At 41.3% G+C, this 14,416-nt stretch overlaps 4 protein-coding genes across 4 annotated transcripts in view; all 4 read right to left on the bottom strand.

Annotated features, from left to right (window-relative positions):
- Positions 1–366: 366 nt before the first annotated feature.
- Positions 367–3,932, bottom strand: ctu1 (cytosolic thiouridylase subunit 1 homolog (S. pombe)). Its single transcript, XM_088300404.1, has 3 exons — positions 3,707–3,932; positions 2,137–2,637; positions 367–1,215 (listed from the first exon to the last, which is right to left on the bottom strand). The coding sequence occupies exons 2-3, from the start codon at positions 2,630–2,632 to the stop codon at positions 680–682; spliced, it is 1,032 nt and encodes a 343-aa protein (XP_088156530.1). The 5' UTR covers positions 2,633–2,637; positions 3,707–3,932; the 3' UTR covers positions 367–679.
- Positions 3,933–4,875: 943 nt separating this feature from the next.
- crybb2 (crystallin, beta B2) lies at positions 4,876–7,118 on the bottom strand. Its single transcript, XM_088300394.1, has 6 exons — positions 7,048–7,118; positions 6,160–6,247; positions 5,865–5,983; positions 5,619–5,751; positions 5,267–5,409; positions 4,876–5,182 (listed from the first exon to the last, which is right to left on the bottom strand). Exons 2-6 carry the CDS (start codon positions 6,220–6,222, stop codon positions 5,014–5,016), a joined length of 627 nt encoding a protein of 208 aa, XP_088156520.1. The 5' UTR covers positions 6,223–6,247; positions 7,048–7,118; the 3' UTR covers positions 4,876–5,013.
- Positions 7,119–9,202: 2,084 nt separating this feature from the next.
- Positions 9,203–10,793, bottom strand: LOC148344604 (beta-crystallin B3-like). The gene is made up of 5 exons (XM_088306376.1): positions 10,705–10,793; positions 10,431–10,549; positions 10,194–10,326; positions 9,960–10,102; positions 9,203–9,868 (listed from the first exon to the last, which is right to left on the bottom strand). Exons 1-5 carry the CDS (start codon positions 10,777–10,779, stop codon positions 9,589–9,591), a joined length of 750 nt encoding a protein of 249 aa, XP_088162502.1. The 5' UTR covers positions 10,780–10,793; the 3' UTR covers positions 9,203–9,588.
- A 1,654-nt stretch (positions 10,794–12,447) lies between these two features.
- Positions 12,448–14,416, bottom strand: part of LOC148344603 (uncharacterized) — a 30,063-nt gene continuing 28,094 nt past the window's right edge. Inside the window, exons 10-13 of the mRNA XM_088300379.1 lie at positions 13,703–13,836; positions 13,464–13,600; positions 13,269–13,350; positions 12,448–13,185 (exon numbers count right to left, since the gene is read on the bottom strand). Coding sequence (XP_088156505.1) covers positions 13,275–13,350; positions 13,464–13,600; positions 13,703–13,836 — 347 coding nt within the window. The 3' untranslated portion in view covers positions 12,448–13,185; positions 13,269–13,274. The remainder of the gene's footprint in view (positions 13,186–13,268; positions 13,351–13,463; positions 13,601–13,702; positions 13,837–14,416) is intronic.

Genomic DNA, 14,416 nt, shown 5'->3' with positions numbered 1-14,416 from the left:
ATTTATATTCCCCGAGGGAGTGGCTTGAGGTAAAACTCACAGGTTAAAACTCAATAGGTTCTTTTAAAATTGCCTAGCCTGAAAACAAATTGGTAATTTATTGTAAAGAAAATGTATATTCACCCATCCACTCTTTTATACCTTTCATTTTAACACTGCACTGGTAGCAATATGTAGGGATACGTTTTTTAAAAACTTAATTTTCTGTAAATTATATCTCGGTGCTCCAGTTTGAGAACCCCTACTTTATCAGTATTGTCAGCGCAAAATGAGAACACTCAGGTGTTGTTTTTGTGACATATTGGCAACATGAGGACACTAAAAGAGTCTATCAACACAAAAATAGAATTAAAATGAAAACAAGAGTGTTTTTTAAATAGTAATTTAATACCTTAGTTTGAAAGTCAAACATCATTGAGATCTAGAAATAATATAATGGGAGAGTTATCCACTGGTATAATTGCATGTGCTACTCCAACTCCAACCAAGAATGTTAAAAAAATGGACACAGGCATTACGTTATAGCACATGAACTAATCATGGCAACTAATAATGACACAGTAGCAATATAAAAATGTGTAAAAGTGACATAATCACATGATCAATTAAAAGCAGCAGTGAGTGTATTATGAGATTAATTTCCAGAGAACCAATATATCATTTATTTGTGTCATACTTGTCAAATGTCAAACACTTTCATCTTCCTCTCCTCCTTTTCAGTAAGTGGCTCATTGTTGACGATTTTCTCATGCAAGCGGTGGTGTTTTCCAATGCCCAGCTTAGGCAAGCCTCTGTTCAGACCCTCCAGCAGCACACAGGACTTACACAATGTCTGACTGGAGATGTAGCCACACTTGCTGCAAGTTCCCTGAATAGGCATCTTCACACCCTCCCGTATAGAAAGATTCTCCCCCGAATGGATGATATCAATGATGGAGCTGGAACGTACGCTCTCCAGATCTTTTAAAAAGGTCCTTGCGTAGCCGCGATATGCGTTGGGAGAGTAGATGCATTCAGTGGAAAAGTAGTCCAACTTTTTGAAATAAGCATATAAAACAATCTCTTTCTCATAGGCGTATTTGAGAGGCTTGCAGCGTGGTACGACGCCATCGCCTTCGCTGTTCGTGGAGATGGCAGTACAACGCCGCAGACGCGCTATGTCCCCTCGCAAGACATTCATCAGTACCGTTTCGGCTATGTCATCGGCATTGTGACCTGCACAAAAACACACACATTAGTCATCATTTACATGAAATTATATACCAAACTATACTTTACTACAATATAGACGTGGACATCATTCATTACTATATCATGGAAAAACGTGAAACTCTATAGAGTCACTAAACTATTTAACTACTGAAATAAATTAACTTCTCTATGATATGAGGAAATCCTACCTTTAATTCAAGTGCATATATTCAATGGGGGTGGAAAGTCCCACATTAAGTAATTCTTTTAACAACAAATCATGTATGCCACAATTATTGTACCCCTCATGAACCACGCACACCCTTTTGCCAGCAAAACACTCATGTAATATTACACAAGATGGAAGACTACAGCAAGAACAATCTTTGACCATTCCTCTTTGCACAATCTCTCTAAATCATGTAGTGAGCTGATTCATCTCCTCTTTAGCCCACTCCACACGTTTTCAATGGGGTTCAGGTTTGGGGAATGAGATGCCCATAAAAGGGGCTTGAATCTGTCTCTTGTGAACCATGTTTACAATTTTCAGTATGAGACTACGCTTCTGCAATAAAAATAAATTCATTTTAAGGCTTTTAACACATCTAGATGTAACCAGGTGTGCTAATAATTAAGGAGGGCACTGTAAGTTAATATTACAGTATCTTGTTTTCGCAGAAAGGATTATGACACTGTAATATATTCTATTTAACAATGTGGTTATTATTTTGCTTGTAGTGGTTAAAAACCTGACTACGAAATAAACCTCCAACGTAGCAAAAGCAGGTAACCACAATATTAGACACAGCCATTTTTATAATACAATGCACTCCAAACTAAAATTGCTAGAGTAAACTGACATACTTGGTGCCAGAGGAGGGTGACGCTGTGACAGTGCACCTCATGTTGCAGTGGGCATTGTACACGTTTTTGATTTGATGTTACCTGTGCAGATCTTGTCCACTTTCAGCATGACAGCTCCTCTATCCAATGCCTGCCGTCTGAACACGCCACAGAAGGTGCAGTTATTTTTCAGTCCCACTTGCTTTACGATGGCATCCATAGTCCAGCCGTAGAGCTCCTCATACGACACAATCTTCAGCGGTAGCTCATACTGTTGCTGGTTCCGCTTCACCGTCTCCAAAGAGTCATCCCTATAACCCGTGATGCCTTCATCCACAGAGAGGAGCATGAGATTCAGGCCATATGAGTACCTCTCGTTCAGGAGCTTCATCACGTGCGCCAGAACCGTTGAGTCTTTGCCACCAGAAGCAGCGATCCCAACGGTCTCACCAGGTTGGAATAAATTTGCCGCCACAATGGTTTGATGCACCTCCTCCTCAAAGGCGCAGAAGAAGCACTCCTTACACAACGAGTGGCCCGTTTTTGGACGTTTCAGCATGGCACGCTTCTCAATACAGTTGCTGCACTGGACAGGCATCTTTGCTGTTGGGAGATTAAATGTGTTTACATCAATGCGCATGCAAAATGTTTCTGCTCATTGGGGTCCATATTTTTTTCCCCAAACGTCAACCCCGTAAAATCAACTTTCATTGTTATATTTTACATACAGCCCTATTTTACATGGTCTGTGATGTAGTCTATGGAATTTTCAATGTAAAAAAAACACTAACTTTGTAAATGGAGATTTTAACATGTACAATATATGGGTTGCAAAAGTGGACAGTTACACTGTTCTTTATTATTCACCCAATAAAATGAATTACGGTTGGCACAGTGTTCGACAGATTAGCACGATGGACGACTGGTTATCATGATGGGCTCACAGTGCAGCGGTCGTGGGATCGATTCCGACTTCTTGTTTGCATGCTCTCCTCATGCTTGTGTGAGTTTCCTCCGGGTACTCCAGTTTCCTCCCACATTTCAAAAACATGCATGGCAGGTAGATTGGACACTCTGAACCCCACCTAGGTGTGTTCGACTTTATGTGCCCTGCGATTGGTTGGCAACCTGTCCAGGGTGTACCCCGCCTACTGACCAATGACAGCTGGGATAGGCTCCAACACGCCCGCGACCCTCGTGAGGAGAAGCAGCTCGGAAAATGGATAGATAAAATGGATTACTCCATATAACTCGGTCGACGAGAACTAATTAAATGGCCACCACGACCATCAGACCTTACCCAAATGATGTTTTTTTTTCTTTCAGGGTGTGAATCTAAAGAAAACCACAGTGTTTTTGACGTGTACTAGATAATCATACCAATAAATTGCTCATGAAAACTTTTGGTCAAAGTGTGCTTGAAGTGTAGAAACTAGTCTACAGGAATGTGTAAATGCTAAGAACGTACTCATTAGTTCTGTTATTCTCGTTGTGCCTTGCCCACAAACTGTATTTAAAATAGAAAGCAACGAAAAGTATTATATATTAAAAAAATATTCGAATAATCGCAAGATTTAGAGTGCATACTATAGTTAGTTCGTTGAAATTTATTGAGTCCCAGTGGTTAGCTACTACAGCATAAGATATTAGTTTGCGGTACAGCGGTTCTTACCGTTCAAGTGGAGCCAAGGTTGAGAACGAGTGCCAAGATGAAAAAAATAAATTAAATACAAATGTCAACTTCTGCAGCTCAACTAAGCAGGAGGATAGAAAATTGTCACATTTGTGAGGCGCTTGGTGACAAGCTAAGTCTATGCTGCGCAGGCTCTTCTTCACTTACTAACAGGAAGTGACCTCAACTTACAACAGCGCCCTCTGTCGTTGACGCCACGAAAGACCTCTCACACGTTTGACACCAATTATGTCTCTAAAAGAAATTGCTCTGCATGTGCATCATGATGACCAACTTTAAAATACATTAGTGCGGCAGGCTCAAGTGTGCATTAAAAACGAGGCAAGGGTTTAATTACTCATTTTATTCATTTAGAATGGCTGCATTATTGATATTTCTGTTTTACTCGTACAATCTTTCAAAATTCGACCATGACTCTTCATAGACCAACAGGTGCAAGTTTCGGCTGTAACCTGTGTATATGTGGTGGAAACACAAAGAGTTCTCTGTAAACTCTCTGGTAAAAACTGTCCATAAAAATACACATGTACCTGTTCTGTAAATGACTTGGAGTCTTTGACCGTTACAAGATCCTCCCATGACCCTTCAAAGATGTCCAGGTCCATGTTTTCACAGAACCTGTGGAAATGTGGTGATAATAGAGACAGTTCTTGGGTTGTGTCAAGATCCCCCTTTGAATATTGTTCCCATAGTCCATTCGTGGCATATACAGTTTCACAATTTTAAGATTGACACCATTTTCAGTGTTTTAACATATGTTTTGACCACTGCGCAAAAGAGGTCATTGTACACCATTTGTAACATTGGAATGTCATGAGTTGGTAGTGTTGTAACGCAAGGACCCCGTGTAAGTTTTTAAGTACTTGTCCGCGATTATGAGTGCATAATGTGTCCGTGACCTCTTTTTGGGTTCCAACCCACGGGTTGAGAATTTCTGCTATAACACACAGAGGCGCCTCAGTTTGCGGTTATGACATAAGAACATATGAACACAAGCTACCTACTATAATTACTTGCTATGATAAGATTGTTGAGATTAATTTACACAGAAATTTGAGTCACTGAAGGCAGGTGACAGCTAAGAATATTGAAATGATGCAGCACATTCTAGTCATTTTCACAGAACAGACACACTTGACATGGAGAAATGTAAGCAAGAAGCAATTTATTTTGTTGCTTCAAATTATTCACTTCTGCAACAGCTTCAATAAGTTGGCATATCGGGAAATGGTCATTGCTGGATTGGGAGCAAGCTTGCAGAGGTCAAGGTTCATGCTAGGAAATACTTAGTTGACAGGGTGAAAAGCACCCCTCTGATGCCACTGCATGTCTCTGATGCGCCGAACGGACTGGATCTGTGGGACCTGGGCGCCAAACTCTGTGTTGTCCTTATACTCGCCCTTCTCGAACAGATACTGGTAGCCTCTGTAGCCTGGGTACTGGTAGCCCACCCAACTGACATGTCAGGAGCGCAAGAGGGTTTGGATAAGGATTAGTTTGAAGCTCTAGGCGACGGGTAGTAACTACAGATGGACTCACGTGCCGCTCTGAACCCGAACAGAGGAGACCTTTTCCTGGTAGCCATGCGCATGAAAGCTGGGGACATCATCATCAATGATTTCTATCTTCTTCCCCGCAAAGCTGGGGTTCTCATAAAGGACAATCTTGTGCTCCTGGCTGTCCTGAGGGAGAAAGCAAATGAGAATTTCTAATCAGCAACTATGATATTAATGTGGTTTAAAACTTTGATTCTGGAATGATCTCGGCGAGAATGCCTGAAAATAACATTAGGAGCGGAAATATGTAAATGAAAGGAAATGTATGTTATGTTACCTTTCAGGAAAAAAAGATAACAAAATTCCCTTTTGATCATAAAAAAAGGCTTTCTCACCACTTTAATTGGTCGGAATGCAACAATGGTGTCGCTGCGCCTGCTGTTGGTCCAGGAGTCCCAGCGAGGATACTCCCCCTTCTCAAACACATACTGCTCGCCCTTGCAGTCGGCCTGCTCATATCCCACCCATCTGAGAGGAGTTAAGAGAAAAAGATGCACGGTTGTGATCGGTGTGGAGTTGAAACCACATCATAGTCGTCTTCTCATAATAAACTCAGAGTCCGTCTCTAAATCCACACTCACGGTCCACAAAGCACCAGTATGGAGCCCACTTTCTCCACGCCTGCTTCCTGGAGGTTGTTACAGGGACCAGTCAGCTCATGGCACCGTCCCTGGAAGTTTTCCTGCTCATAGATGACCAGCTGTGGGGCAACAGCACAAAGCGAGAAATAATAATGTTACATATTTCATATATTTTTGTCAGTCAAGTGAAATGAGAAATTCCGTACGTTTCAATATGACATGGAATATGGGTTGACTCCAAGAGGGAAAGTCAACATTCACGGTTAATATTTTTGTTCTGCTAAATGAATGTTACCTTGAGTGCACTGGAGCCTGGCAGCTGCTGCTTGGATGCAGGGTTCTGGTGGTCTGTGGCCATAATAAATTGATAGGCAAAGATGAAACTGAAACAGAAACATAGCAACGCTACTTTTATTACGGTTAGAAGGACGAAATTCACATAAAGATAAAACATCACCAAAAATGTGAGCAAGTGTTCACAATTTGATTTTGATCAATTTTGATCTCAGTCAGAAAGAGTCATATACTGGTCACATTTGGAGTTAAAGTGATTCTGTATCACTTTGAAAACCACATTAACACTTTTATAGGGCCAAGTATTTTTTCCCCCCAAAATAACTTTTTAACATCATGACACTTACATGTGAAATGGCCGTTTCGGAACTCATGATTAAGGAAATGAGGAATATGACAATTTAAAGTGAAAAAATGAGAACGAACATATACAAAAACAAAACAAAATGTCAAACTCTCACAAAATAAACAACATTAGATAATACATTTATTTCCGCGCCTGAGTTTTTTTCCCCCAGAATGAATGATTAACACTGGACACATTATATTTGAATATAATTTTTGTTTCGCCTTCCACGACCCACAAGTCAAAAATCATTGATGAAAAGCATCCTTCGGAAGATAAGCATGCAAGTATAATTTTGGACATGGAAATATCAACTTCTTCAGTGTTTTTCCATTTCCTTGTCACAGTATTAAATCAAAGATAACATTCACCAATTAAAAGCTCTTTTAAACTCAAGGTATCTCCAAGGTATGATAACTTTTGGCTGGAACTTTTGAGCGCATTAATGCGTCAAAACAAAAAGAAAAGCAATGCATTAACCTATGAATAAACCATCACGGGAAGCGGCTATTAAAATGGAAAAGAATATAGATGAAGTCTTACCAGTGCCAGTCTGTGCCAGTGTGATTGTGATGGTGCTCTGCGCTCAATATATACAGGAAACGCAGGGGTGGAAACTCTGCCAACATTACCCACCGTGACCATGCCAGCCCGCAGAGAGGCCTGCCATAGGCCAGGCAGACTGAGTTGAGGGGTCACTGCGTAGACTCCCACCCCCACCCGCGCTGGGGTGTCACACCCCCACAAAGTAATTTCATTAGTTGTCAGTTTTATCCGGCCAGTCATTGTTCAGTATCCCCATGATTCAGCACAAACAGTGCCTAAAGGTTCCCACCCACAATGAGAGAGAGAAGAGTGAACATTCCTGTAATGGGCCTGGTGGAAGATATTTCATGGAAAGTTATTTTCCATAATTACAAAGGCAGCAATAGAAGTCAAGTAAATCTTCATGCAAATTAGGGTTTGCAGGTTAGCAGCGAAATGGTCAACTGAAGATAAACAACTTAGTCTAATTTGTGATTTGTACTCCTTCATAAAACAGCACATAGCCTCGTACGTGTGCACTGAGCCTCTAAAGAACAACAATTTTTTCAAATTATATTTATTTTTTTTATAGATGATGTGTCAGGCAGCAGGTAAAAATTGTGGTGCTCAAATGTCACATTCCAAATTCATGCCATTTTAGATTATTTTTATGCTATTCTATCCATTGGCGCCATGTGTCTCAGTCATACAGTAAAAAAAAGTACTTTGGCAACCTTTAAGATTGAACAAATAATGTCAGATAAATCTCACAACTAGAATATTGTACCAAGGCATTTAACTGTCAACCTCTGAGGGGAGCTTCAGAATATACTCTGTGGTTGGATTTGTTGATTTCCATGTGGCCTCATGTATAGTACATACACACATGTGATTTGTGGATGGATGTACGGACGTATGCAAAGTGAGGATTCATCTTCTTTGTGGTCTGACAATGGTATGATATAAACAAAACATTATTTTAATTAGGCAAGAGGTTTGACTCATGATTTACAAATATCTACTGGTGGAGAATATTCACCATTCTTCCAGATTTTAAGTCATATTTTTCTATTAGACTTTTGCCATAATTCTTCCCCGTTAATAAACCTGACTTTGTTGTAACAATGGAGACCTTGTTAAGATTAACTCTCAACATGTGTTCATTTACTGTCGTGAAGATGGATGTTTGCATTTGGAAGATATTGCATTCTGTCTTTTGTGTGTTGGCTGTTTTTTTTGTTTGAACATAGTTTTATGGAAAATTAGCAGATGTTGAGGTAGCGTCAGCTATTAGTAGGTTTATATATAGTGTATTTTGTCATGGTCCGTTTCCGTCATGTCTTGTTTTTGTTTACGTTTGCTCAACTGGCGTGGGGGCGTTTCCTTCCAGCGCGTGTCCTGTGGTGTCGTTTTGGCTGGAGAGACGCGCCCACCAGCCACGCATCTGTTTCTCGTTGACTCCTTGATTAATTCACTATTGCCCTTTATTGGATGTCACTGTTGCCCTTGTTCATCGTCCATGCTCATTGTTCTTTTTTCATTGTCGCGGTCCCTTATCCCTGGTTCTTGTCCCTGTGTCCGAGTCCAGTTTAGTTCTGCCCAGCCGCGTTTTGTTAGTCGTCGTTGTTTTGCACTTTGTTACGTTTGTTTGTTCCTAGTACCTTGTTTGCCTATTATTTCGTTAATTAAATTCCATTTAAGTTACCCTTGCCTGGCTTCCCTGCATTTTGGGTCCTCCTCTACCCCCACCCGTCGACCTTAACCGTATTTATTCTATCCTTGGATTTTACAATTGGAAGTATGTTTAATATCATAGATGCACGGTTACCATATCCCATCCAATATTTTATTAGTTTTATTTATTTTCAGGCTTTATTATCATTTTGTGGATGTTTTTCCCACTGAGTCATGACTGGTGCGAAGTACTGGAGATAAAGATTGCTGATAACCACTAATGTAATGAAGATGCAGCACTGCGGACTGGAGCATTGCAGGACATACTTGGATTAGTCGCATGAATTTTAAGATGACATTATCAAATATTTTGAGTTTGCATATGGGCTGCTTGTGGTTGGGTCACATTTGAATATTGGAATTTTGAAGATTGCCCTACAGGAGGTAATTACAATGCTGGTAAGCGATTGATCGATCAGACAATAAGGATAGCAGGAAATGTGGTGCACTTTGTTTTAATAGCAAGCTTAAGTAGAGTTTAATTTAGTTTCCATGCTGTTAACGAGATGCTAATATTCACTCAACAACAGAACACATTGTGGCCTCTTTATGCTATATGAAAAAGTGGAAGTCTGGGATAGTTTCACATGAAATGGTTCACTTCTTTTCTACAGTGTTTTCGTCACCAGCTATTCGGCTAATTACAAGAGTATTATTAACAACAACCAATTACAGATCAAATAACTTTTATTGGCCACGGAATCATATATGGCACTCCTCTGTGGAGACAAGCAGCATTTGTCAAGGTTAGTGAAGGCAGAGACCGGGCACTGTGCCGAGCTTGGGAAAGGCTGTGGGAGGTCTGGAAGCAGGTTAGGATCCCGCTCAGCTGGCTCCACCTTTGGTAGAAGGGACAGGTGGTGCCGCAGCAGGATCTGGGTCTGGAGCAGGAGCGGGAGCTGGAGCTGGAGCCGGAGCCGGAGCTGGAGCTGGAGCCGGGTCTGGAGCAGAGAAGCAGCCTGTCTTGTGCCACTGCATGTCCCGCACACGTCGGACAGACTGGATCTGGGGCACAGGGGCTTCCCAGTCATTCCAGTGCTTGAAATCCCCTTGTTCAAAGATAAATTGACATCCCCTGTAGCCTGGGTACATGTAGCCGACCCATCTGGAGAAGTGTAACATACACAGAATGTGAAGTGCAAAATTACAGTCAGAGTATGATGAGAATCTAAAGTGATAGGAAGGAGAGATCTTACGTTCCATTGAGAGCTTTGACACTTGCTACGCGATCCTGAAAACCGTGGCCCCACAAACTGGGAACATCATCGTCAATAATCTCCATCTTTCTGCCGGTAAATCCAGGATTCTCAAACAAGTGTATCTTGTGGTCAGCACTATCCTAAAGATGGATGGCAGACACACAATGCTGACATGAAACATGCAATAACCGCTCAAATTCACTTGGCAATGTCTTTACGACTTTTACCCACCACCTTGAGTGGCCTTAGAGATAAGAGGGAGTAGCTTTTCTGACTGTTGGTCCACGTGTCCCAGCGTGGGTACTGGCCTTTCTCAAGAATAAACTGTTCCCCCTTGAAGCCGTGCCGATCATAACCAACCCATCTGTGGGAGCAAAAAGGAGAACAAAAGTGATGTGATTAAATCAACAAATTTCATGATGGGTATTAAGTGTAAAAATGTGAATTGAAACATTTATGATGACTTACGGCCCAGATTCAACTATCACTGAGCCAACCTTCTGGAGGCCTTTCTCGAGAACATCTTTACACTCTGCTGAGAACTCAGCCTTGCTTCCCTGGAAGTTCTCAAATTCAAACAGCACCACCTGGGATATATAGAAAGGGGTGTTTTGAGGAATTCATCAAGTGGGAGTTCAACCATTTCGTAGAAGGGTGCGTTCAAGCACGAGTGGATGCATGGCATCGTTGGCATGTGCATAAATCAAAGCCAGCCTGGTGCATATGCTTGCTATTCCAATACCTTGTATGTGGCTCCAGCACCACCCTGACTCTTCCCTGCAGCCAGCTGCTCTGGGGCACTCTGCTGTTCTGACATTCTTCCAATTGCTCCTCCACACACACACACACACACACACACACACACACGCATTCCAAAAAATACCATTGGCCATTATGTGTATATTGGTAAAAAGGAGCACACAAAATGACATTCAAATGGAAGTCACCATTCAATAATGACGTTCCGGTGTGTACAAGTTGGTGTTTTTAAATCCATCGAAATAACGGATCATGCCTGATATAATGTAGTTGGGCAGAGGTTAATGTGAAGAATGTTTATCAGATCCATTTGAATGATACCAAGTATATTGGACTCAATTCAACTAAATAGCATGACATACAAATTCTCCATGAATGTTCATTGATGCAGCATCCAACTCCAAATTTTTAGAATTATTACCCAATTACTATTGATTACTGCATTTGAATGGAGACTTTACCTGGGTATGCCTGCAAGAAGTGGCGGTGTCCCTCTTTTCAAAGCCACTTGGTGTTTGGTGCGGTTGAGCCATTAGAAGGCAGGGACAGGGGGGTATTTATGGTTTATTTCTGACCACAACAGCAGAAAAGGGGGAGCTGTTGATACAGCAAGTCTGCGGCTCACATTGTGTCCATAACGCTGCCTCTCAATAGGCAGCTGTGTTGGCACGGTCTGCCCTGCCTGTCCGCCTGCCTGCAAACCAACACTGTGCATAGGCACGAGGAGAGAGAGCCAAGAGGATTGCACAAACAGCTTCACTCAGCACAAACATACAAGGAAACAACCAAGCTTGGCTTGGCTGCACCGTAGCGCCTCACAAAATCCAAACAGTGACACCAAGACGGAATGAGAGAGACAAAAATTTGGCAACATTCGTACCAATTGACCCCCATTTTATTTTATTTAAGACATGGGGATTGGAGGTAAAGTTATCAGAGATGAGACAGTAGAAGAGTCATGTAGATTTTTTTTTAATTATTAAAAATTGATTCACATGAGGACACTGGCCAGACAACACAGTGCATTAAACATCTGCAGTTTCAAATAAAAAAGATAAACAAATGACATATAAAAGAAATCCCAAATTCATGTTAAACATCATGTACATACTAAAATAACAACAACAAAAAACGTTTAGACTCACTCAAAAGACTTGATCCACACATTGTCTTGCTTTTTTGGGGGACATTCGCATGTGCTCATCTATATTCATGAGACAAAACATGACCAATGAGGTGACAGCGCTACCACCGAATTAAGTGACCAAGTGCTTTCGAGATGTGAATGGGTCAATGGCAACATTATGTTGAAGTTGAAGTTACGGCTAACTTATAGAACAGGTGTGCACACAGTCACATATGTATGGAGCCCAACATGTTAATATGTTGTGCCAAGCGACAAAGCAAAGTATCCCACTGCTTAAATTGTGTCATCTAACTTCCTGTGACTCTGGGCCGCTCACGGCAAAGATTGTGCATACACAAGATTGAAGGAATACACATTGTCAGAGCATCTTTGAGGAGTGTAACAACAGTGAGGCGCTCGATGGCTTTTTATGGATGCTTTCAATCTATCAAGAGGGACTGAATATGATGAGTGTTTTCATACAAAACTGAAAAAGTGTTTGTGCTGTCACGGGGTGTTCATGATGCTAAGTCATTTGCGCCAAAGCCCCACAACCCCATCACCCAACCCTGCAGAACCCCCCTGCCCTCCCATCCCTCTCTCACAAAGAAAAAAAAAAGATGGAATCAAGCTAAAATGTGACACTAACATTGAGGGGCGTATCAAAGCAAAGCAGTGGAGCCTCTATTGTAATGAAACAACAGTTTCCCAAAAACGAGCTCTCTGTCATAGTAAAACATAGAAATATAACATCTCATGATTACTTACATGATATACATTCCATCTAATAATGTGGTAAGCAGCTTTTCAAGTTCAACAAGGAACCATTAGTATCTAAAATATTGTCCTATGGCAATGCTTTGTATGAGGACATACACACAAAACCATTGAATTGTACATAGTAGCGGAACCAAATATAAACGTCTTGTATTGTACATGTCGTATTGTATTGGCTGGCTCTCCGGCATGCGGGGAATTGTGCAGTGGTCCCTCAAGTTAACCAATTCCTGACATGCAGTCTGACAGGAAATTATTCAACTCCGTCTCCCAAACTACTTCTGGTCTCCAATGAAGTGTTCACCAAGTGTCATTTTCTCGACCAATATCACAAAATGGGTATATAAGCAGAGCAGCTGAGAGTTTTTTTTCCGTGTGCCCCCTTATTGTTTATATTTTTGCAGACATTCTCTATAAAAGGCACCATGCAGGATGATCAAACCCAGACAGAGAGAACCAAAAAAAGAAAAAAAAAACTCCTCAGCAGCAGATTTTCCCCTCCAACTCTCTGAGTTGGATGTTAAGGCCTCTGTTTCGTATAGATCTGTTTCAGAAGGCAACCTAAGGGAGAAAGGCATGTGTTAAAAATGAACATAATGTGTGTTGTTAAATGATTTAAAGAGAAGAATAATATATTCTCTCACCTCTTCTTAGCTTTCATTCTCATATTGACTCAAGCGCTTCTTAGACTTGAGCTCTTTCAACCACTGGGGTGATTCCTCCTCGCTGAAAAAAAAAAGAAAAACAGAATCTGAGGTGGAGAGCTAATGTATTGAATGCTACAAATGGAAAAGAGAGCATGCAATAAAAACACGTTTCTTAAATCTGGCATGTCTTACCCATTTTCTTTCCCACCAGCTGGAGGAAGTACACGAGCAGCTCGAGGCAGGAAGGGCGATTTGGGGGAGCGAGAAAGAAGGGAAGGAGAGGGTGCATCAGTTTGATTGTCAGAGTCGCTCCTCTTCTTCAATTGAACCTAGCAGCAGAAATTGAACATTATATAGACGGAACAAACGTGGATCACAAAGCTGATAATGAATCCTTTAAGTGGATTTCCCCCACTGAGTCGAATATTCACCTTTAAAGCTTGAGAGTCCACGCCAGGGAACAGCGCAATCCTTTGTGGCTGAGAAGCAAAAGTAGCAGTGGAGTCTGCTCCTCTGGCCTGCTCCTCAGAATCTACTTCATCCATTTTACGCTCAACCTTCTCCTCTGTCAGTGAAAAACAAGGTAAGCCGATTTGTGGGTCGAATTCCATTAAAAGGGACCTTGCACCATAATCCCAATGTTCCACAGATTTATGCATATCACAATATGCGTCTAATGAAGTTGTTTAAAGATGACATGTCCACCGTTCGTCATTTGTATGCAATATATCCAGTTGTAAAATATTTTTGCTGTGATTTTCACTACAGATTGGGACATACACAGGCTCGCACACGCGCTAAATAATGCAATCACATAAAGACACAAAGGTTTTAAAAGAGGCAGATCCTCTTGGGAAGAAGGGTCTGGGACTCATTTATAAGCCATTATCTCACAAGGTGGAGGTCGCCTGACTTTCAGGTCCCACGGGTGATTAAGGAAGGTAAGGCCCAGTGCTGTTTATTTTACTTGACTAAAATGTTTCATTTCCCATTTGATTTGTCAAATACTGAACTCAAACACAAGCTTAATGTATAGGAATTTCATTTCTATCCGAAACTAATTCCATTGTGGATCCTTTTTTCTAACAAGGCTAGAAGGCCTCTGGGCCTCGTCAAGCAATTTGTTACAAATTGAAGTACAAAAA

The sequence above is a fragment of the Idiotropiscis lumnitzeri genome, chromosome 1, assembly GCF_059441095.1.
Source record: "Idiotropiscis lumnitzeri isolate Australia: NSW breed Sydney's pygmy pipehorse chromosome 1, RoL_Ilum_1.0, whole genome shotgun sequence".
In the NCBI taxonomy this organism is placed as follows: Eukaryota; Metazoa; Chordata; class Actinopteri; order Syngnathiformes; family Syngnathidae; genus Idiotropiscis; species Idiotropiscis lumnitzeri.
Note: the sequence above shows the minus strand (reverse complement) of the source record. Positions and strands in the feature narration are given on the sequence as shown.

Coding starts and splice junctions, on each gene's coding strand:
- ctu1 (XM_088300404.1), bottom strand. CDS start 2,632: ATGCCTGTCCAGTGCAGCAACTGTATTGAGAAGCGTGCCATGCTGAAA. Junction 1,216..2,136: donor AGTGGACAAGATCTGCACAG/GTAACATCAAAT, acceptor GTTTTTGTGCAG/GTCACAATGCCGATGACATA.
- LOC148344604 (XM_088306376.1), bottom strand. CDS start 10,779: ATGTCAGAACAGCAGAGTGCCCCAGAGCAGCTGGCTGCAGGGAAGAGT. Junction 10,103..10,193: donor CTCTAAGGCCACTCAAGGTG/GTGGGTAAAAGT, acceptor ATCCATCTTTAG/GATAGTGCTGACCACAAGAT. Junction 9,869..9,959: donor GTCAAAGCTCTCAATGGAAC/GTAAGATCTCTC, acceptor ACACTTCTCCAG/ATGGGTCGGCTACATGTACC.
- crybb2 (XM_088300394.1), bottom strand. CDS start 6,222: ATGGCCACAGACCACCAGAACCCTGCATCCAAGCAGCAGCTGCCAGGC. Junction 5,410..5,618: donor CATTCCGACCAATTAAAGTG/GTGAGAAAGCCT, acceptor TTTCTCCCTCAG/GACAGCCAGGAGCACAAGAT. Junction 5,183..5,266: donor GTTCGGGTTCAGAGCGGCAC/GTGAGTCCATCT, acceptor CTGACATGTCAG/TTGGGTGGGCTACCAGTACC.